General features: G+C 46.5%; 1 protein-coding gene across 1 annotated transcript; it reads right to left on the bottom strand.

The window, feature by feature from the left end:
• Positions 1-1,271: 1,271 nt before the first annotated feature.
• Positions 1,272-6,211, bottom strand: faap100 (FA core complex associated protein 100). Its single transcript, XM_084141743.1, has 9 exons — positions 6,152-6,211; positions 5,398-5,562; positions 4,920-5,041; positions 3,854-4,827; positions 3,594-3,750; positions 2,497-3,484; positions 2,048-2,164; positions 1,876-1,962; positions 1,272-1,694 (listed from the first exon to the last, which is right to left on the bottom strand). The coding sequence occupies exons 1-9, from the start codon at positions 6,173-6,175 to the stop codon at positions 1,563-1,565; spliced, it is 2,766 nt and encodes a 921-aa protein (XP_083997869.1). The 5' UTR covers positions 6,176-6,211; the 3' UTR covers positions 1,272-1,562.
• Between the last annotated feature and the right edge of the window lie 842 nt (positions 6,212-7,053).

Genomic DNA, 7,053 nt, shown 5'->3' with positions numbered 1-7,053 from the left:
CCGCTTCACAATATCAGCACTTACAGTTGACTGGGGCAGCTCTAGCAGGGCAGAAATTTGACGAACTGACTTGTTGGAAAGGTGGCATCCTATGACGGCGCCATGTTGAAAGTCACTGAGCTCTTCAGTAAGGCCATTCTACTGCCAGTGTTTGTCTATGGAGATTGCATGGCTGTGTGCTCGATTTTATACACTTATCAGCAACGGGTGTGACTGAAATAGACAAATCCACTAATTTGAAGGGGTGTCCACATACTTTTTTATATATAGTGTATTTCTGAAAATGTGGGTACAATCAGAATGTGGACAAGATCAGGAAAAAGGACGCATGTTAGCGCCAGGTATAAATGAGGCTATAGAGTTGACATGGCTTGGGTTTTCAGTTTTGTGGTGTCTACTGGTCATCTGTAGCTCAGTTGGAGACCATGGCACTTTGGTGTTTGCTACGCCAGGATAGAGGGTTCGATTCCTGGTACCACTCATACGTAAAATGTATGCACGCATGACTAAGTCACTTTGGATAAAAGCATCTGCTAAATGGCATATATTATATTAGTACTACAGCAACTACAAATACTCCAGAACTACTATATACACACTGCTACAAATACCTATAGAGATGCTCTGGTGTAAAACCAAGGGGCCTTAAACCAATTGTCTATTACACTCTGTTCCACCCCTCTCTCTCTCTACTCTGTGGTTTTCCCAATTGTTCCTTTCCTCTCTTCCACTCCCGTTCTTCCCTGTCGTTTTGCCAATTCTGACTTTGTAAGCGAGTGACAGTGTTGAGAGGTGTGTAAGAATAAACTCAGAAAGTCATCAACTCATCGTAGCTGAGTCATCATTAGCGGACAGCTTCCTTAGCATCGTAACATTAACAAGCATGACAGGCGGGGCAGTAAGCCCAATTCTAGCCACATAGGGTAATGGCTTCAGGTCATAAGTAGGAGCCCTCTATATGGGATATAGGAGTGTAACGGGTGTCATTTGAGATTTGTACAGGGTTTCCCCTACAATCAAACCATACAGTAACACATCAGTTGTAACACGATCATCCTAGAAAAGTATAGTGCTAGTGATTTACAGCCTGTCACTTGAGAATGATACATATTTAATATGTCTTTGTCTTCCTTTTGTTATTTTTATTTCTTTTTCTGAAAAGCTTTGAAAAACGATAATAAAAATCATCTCTCTCTGAGATGTGTAAAAGTTATGTTTTGTGTGTGGATAATGTTGTGTTGTTGTCAGTGAAGTCACTATCTCAAGTAACTATCTTCAAATCAGTTGTTTTAATTTGACAGGTATACTATAATCCACACACAATACATTTTAAATATACAACAGCACCTGCCTGCTATGTACTACCTTGCAAACATGACTTGATCATTCAACATTCACAGAAATAAATGCTGTTGGTGTACAGAAACAGCAGAGGGAGACAAACAGTCATTCATTTCTCCTTTGCAGGAGAGGTATTGGATAGTGAGTGTGGGGCTGAGAATGAAGATGAGGAGCAGATTGTATATGTGTGGATGAGGAGCGTATGTGGGATGGTAACGGTGTCAGAGGATGAGGAGGGGGTTCTCTCTGAGTTGCCTGTAAATGCTGAACAATGTCTTGGTGGTCTGTCCCGTGGTCATCCCCAGTCCAATGGCTTCTGCGATACGAGCCTCCTGGAGAAGCTCAGATAGGGCCTGGCAGGGGGGAGGAGGAGGAAGATAAAGAAGAGGAGGAAGAGGTAAGGCTATAAACACACAGAGGAAAAGTTTAGAAAAGACCACAGATTGTCCCTTTCTTTGTGTGTTTGTGGATTTCTTTCAACCATTATGTTACCAGGTGTGTAGAGGCCCCAAAAGTTTGTTAGTCTGGTCTCACCTGTGCCCGCTCTAGGGCCTGTCTCAAGCCCAGTTCCTGGACTCCCATAGAGGACTCCTGTGTGCCAGCAGCACCCTGGAGCAGAACCTTTCAACACACAGGTAGGTTAGGGAGGAGAGGATGAAGTAGCAGACAAGCTCAAATGTTTATGGCACATTTTGGGAATCCCTACCTGTACACGGCATAACACAGCATGGTGTAATCCACACACGGCTGCCATGGAAGAGCACTGCACCTGCACCTCCACAGCCTCCTTAACCTCCTTCACACTGGTGTCCCCTACGGTTACCTGGTCAACAACATACAGGTACAGTCATTCTCAACACATATACCTCATATAATAGTCTCCCAGGAAAGTTAAACATGAATTTAAAGTGAGTCTAAAAGGATAACAATCGATACAACTATAATAATACACCTTTTTTTTTATTATCCAAAGCGACTTAGTCATGCATGCATACATTTTATGTATGGCTCGTCCCGGGAATCGAACCCACTACCCTGCCGTTACAAGCGCCATGCTCTACCAACTGAGCTACAAAGAACCACAACTGATACACCCAGTATCAATACAATCATGTTTTCATGATATGTAAAAATATTATTACATATCCCACACACCTCTTTGGCTGTGAGTTTGACAGTGTGTCGCCCTAGACACCGGGCGTAGACCACAGAGCTTTCCTGTCCTCCCTTGTCCCCTCTGCTCCTCCAGTCCTCTCCTCCAGGCACCTGAGACAGCAGCCAGCTCAGCACAGAGTCACACACACCCTGAGAAGGGCCCTTTGGCACCTGGGGGCCTGCGGAGCCTGGTGGCTCCAGTCCTAGTGTCACTCTCAGTAGTTCTGTTGAGACCTTGATGCTTGCTGAAAACAGCCCCCCATCAGACGCTACCGTCCCCTCTCCTCCGCCTTCTCCATCCCCCCTCCCAGAACCCATGATCCTACGGGTGCTCAGGAAGGCCTCGACGATATCCATCGAGACGGTATCCAGGGAAACGGAGGGTCTGTTGGGGTCCCTGTGAGGGGCCGTGGTCCCGGTCACCTGCAGAGTGTCCAGCCAATCCACTATCAGCGTGTCCAGGGCCAGACTGACCCATCCACCCTCCAATCCCAGACGAGATGCCGGCTCCCCATTGGCCAGGAGGCGGGACAGCTCTTCAGGCCCCAGCAGGCTTTGCAGGGAGTAGGTGAGCGAGCAGCTAACCGTCACAGGGAAAGACGTGTCCCCCGCCGTTGTTAGGGGCAACGACACTTTCATTCTCCCACCCGGCTCTAGTTTCTGGAATGGAAATGAGAATGTTCGAGAGGTGTTCTCCACCCCTGCAGTAAGAGGGTAGGATAATGGTAGAACTCGCACACAGAACGTCCAGTTCTGTTCTAAAACGTAAGGACTAGAATTGTCCAGAACACAGGTCAGATTCAGGGAGTCTCTCTGTAGCAGGCGGCTCCACTTGGCAACAATGTGACACCTGATTGGCTTCTTGCTGACCCGAAGCTGCTCTCCACTGTTCTGATTGGCTAGCAGTAGGCAACAGACATTGAGCACCTGATTCAGGTGTCTGAGGGAGTGGGTTTTGGACTGGATGGTGCTTTTCAATACAGAGGCTCTAAGGGACAAGCAAGAGCACATGTAAATTAACATGTAAAATAAGTACTATTCATCTTGAATAAAACTTGTGTTAGATCTACCATTAAATCTACTGCATGCCTCCTCACCTCTCACACACATCTCCGATGGCTGCAAGGAGGTCCCTGACTCTCTGTCCCACCTGTGATAAGGGGAGCCTGGGTACGCCCCCTCCCTCTGTCCCCTTAGGCAGGGTCAACCGCTGGAGCCTCCCTCGGAGAGACAACGCCACCAGCTGCACTATGCCTGTAACACATACACAAACATGATCAGTAAGAAAATAAACTTGATAACAAAAATCGGTCGCAGAAAATATTGGTTGAGCTGAACACACACACACACACCTTACCTGAGGCATTGTGTGAGGGCCCAGCCAGGGCAATGACCCTGCAGACATTCAGGCTGACAGGACTCTGTAGGGCAGCAGACTCCCTGGGTCTCACCATGGCCTGTCCCTGGACTTGCCTCTCCCCGTGGCCCACCACCAGGCTCTCTCCTGGGCTTGGAGCTCCCTCTCGCACCCCTGGGAGATCCAGGGCTAGAAGATCTGAGCCTGTGCTGTAGTACAAGCCCTCCCTGCCTGCACACACACACACCACAGGCCCCGACACACACCCCTCCGTTAAGGCTGCTACCTTGCCCCCCTCCTCTGGCCCCCCTTCACAGGTCCTGACCAGCACCACCCTCCCCCATCGGCCTACTGCCACCAAACACTGTGGACCATCATTTGTCCTGGTCGTGGTTCCGATAAACGTGATTGGCTGCTCCAGGCTGTGTAGAACTCTAACGCGGGGGCCTGGTGGTCCCGGGAAAAGTAAGGGGAGGGAGCAGAGACGCCCATCAGGCAGGCCGCAAAGGATCATGGGGGAGTTGATGAGGGCAGCATCGACGCCGAAGAGGAGCTTGAAGAGGAGAGGCTCCAGGAGAAAATGTTCGACACCTAGTGAGGATGATGATGACAAAGGTGGTAGTTTTGTTGTTGTTGAGGATGATGAAGATGATGACGAGGGTGGTGCATCACTGCTGTAAAGGCAAGCTAACACAGGTCGCATGACCAGTCCTGTGCCGCCATTTTCCTCGGATTCGACATGGTGACCAACTGAAACGACAGGTAGACTTAACTGAGTCAGTTTCTGGTGGTCAGCTGCTTTATAGAGAGTAAACCACCAGGCTGCGTCTCCCAGGGAGACGGTCACCAAGGTCCCTCCGGACCCTCCCACCTCAATCAGAGAACACACCCCCTCGTCTCTGGCTGCCAGCGAATTAGACGACACCTTGAACAGAGCAGGGCCAGGGAATTGGTCAGCTGGTGGAGTGGGAGACCTGGTGAGACAGGACAAGGGGGAGAGGGTAATCAAATATACATTTAATTTTTGCATGGTCAGTCTCAGTAGTTCAAATGAAGAGGTTCATACCTGGGGTTCAGAGTTGGTAGACTGACACAGTATACCCCATCACTCTCACAGACAGCATAGATGGACTGCTTGTCCTCACTCAGTACCACGTGACACACTGGACTCAGGAACTGAAGGACAGCCTGGAATAACAGACAATAATCAACAAAAGAGGAGTGTTTCTTGTCCATGAAGAATATCACATATAGTTGACAGCCAAGTTCAAATAGACCCTGTTACTACAACTTCAGTGTTAATCAATAATCGGTTCACCTGTTCACAAATAATCAGTTCCTTGTAATTGTATCACCTGCCTCTATTCATCTCAGTGTTTATCAATAATCAGTTCCTTGTCATTGTATTACCTGCTACTCACCTGAGTGTTCATCAATAATCAGTTCACCTGTTATTCACCTGTGTGTTCACTGTTCATCACTAATCAGTTCCTGTTGTTCTTTATTGAAGTGGGCGAAGTGTTTGGTTTGAGATTCAGCCTTACCGTCAGTTTCAGCTTTTGTGTGTTGAAGACGGACACCTCGTCGCTCCCAGTACAAATCAACACATCTTCCCCAGACCAGATCACTTTAGCAGCTGTACCCGGCGAAGGACATCCGAACTCAGCCCAAGTCTCAACAACAGCACATCTCGCCTCCATAGCCGAGAACTGGAAAAAATAACAGGTCAGAACCAAGAAAGATTCTTCAAGTTCAAGTTATCTTTATTGTCCAATTGGGATATTTCTTGTGTAGTCAAGGTTCTGGTAGCACTAAGACGCTTTTCAAGTAACTTATTTGCTAATTAGTTATGTCCATAATACCTATTTGTAGGTAGTTTCAGTGCTGTAGCTTGATTGAAAATGCATCAACAGGTTGTTGACGGATGCAAAACTCCGCGGGTGTTGTTTCTGACCAATCAGCGTTCAAAACCACATTACCCAAGCACCAAGACCGAAGTATAACGTCATGAGCCTACCACCAATCACAACATCGCAGGCAAACATCCGCCGAAACTTCTAAAACGTTTTCGTGCGGTACTATCGTGAGCTTTTAGCTATTGTAAACTCTTGGTTGAAAGCGTTATGTATGGAGCCAGATAGTTGCCAAAAGGTTGAACGTACGTATTGTTAGGAAAAGCCATGTGTGAAACGTGAAATGTAAACTTTCATCTGTGAACATACAAACACCATGTTACGATTAAGGGCTAACATTTTAGGCTTGAACAAATCTTGTTGCAATTCTGACATACAATAATACCTTTCCGAGTTTTGGCAGTTTCATCTCACCAACAAAAAAAAAAACGTACACCAAACGGCCTGTGAGGAGTGCTACGCGAACACACCGTGCCGCTTTCAACACCGACTGCGTCATTGCGTTTTGGTACACCAGAAGTACATTCATTCCCAATGGAACGCTACGTTTGCCTTGCAGCATTGCATTGCAGAGGCAGTTGCAGTGCGTTCTGGTGTGGTGCATACTTTGGATTTATCGAACGTATGCTTCAAACTGTATGCGTAAACGGGTTGACAGAAATGGTAGCAGAAGGTGAATGTTGAACTTTTGTTGCACACATATCTAGATGATGCCCAATAAGGCAGTCGGTGTGTTCAACGCGTACACAGTATAAAAAAACGGAAGTCAGGGAAAACATAAGGTATCCTGCACATTTTCAAGTTAAAAGTCTCCATTCTCTCTTACTCCTCAGTTGAGTTTACTTCACATTTAGGTAGTTAATGTAATTGATTTGTTTGCCACCGCAAGTCTAGATAGCACTAGCTGTATTATGCCTACAACAGTGAAGTTTCAGTCCGCTAGGTGTATCTCTACAGCATGGGCATACCCATGCATGCACCTTATCAAAATATGACTAATTCAATTTTGCACCATCCAATTCTCTGGGCTCTGTCTGCAATCACAACCAGTAGTATATACCAGGAATAATGACACGAAGAAGAAGAGATGTTTGGTGAATCTATGAATTATGTATGACCACTGGAGTCTTTGCCACTCAATATTTTATTATTGAATATTTTGACATTTATTTAATAGGTGAAACAGTAACCGAGTAAAGGGAGACAAAGTAAGAATTGAACATGTAAATGTTCATTCATAGTCGTAACATAGGGTTTGTACATTTACATATCTAATTTAACGGTTAC

The sequence above is a fragment of the Coregonus lavaretus genome (assembly GCF_964263955.1).
Source record: "Coregonus lavaretus genome assembly, chromosome: 25".
Taxonomy (NCBI): domain Eukaryota; kingdom Metazoa; phylum Chordata; class Actinopteri; order Salmoniformes; family Salmonidae; genus Coregonus; species Coregonus lavaretus.
This window is presented reverse-complemented; position numbering and strand designations above follow the sequence as displayed.

What these genes read in the sequence shown, in the direction of transcription:
- faap100 (XM_084141743.1), bottom strand. Translation starts at nt 6,175, where the DNA reads ATGAAACTGCCAAAACTCGGAAAG. An exon ending in AACTGCCAAAACTCGGAAAG is followed by an intron (nt 5,563 to 6,151) that starts GTATTATTGTAT and finishes TATTTTTTCCAG; the next exon opens with TTCTCGGCTATGGAGGCGAG. An exon ending in GCCCTCACACAATGCCTCAG is followed by an intron (nt 3,751 to 3,853) that starts GTAAGGTGTGTG and finishes TATGTGTTACAG; the next exon opens with GCATAGTGCAGCTGGTGGCG.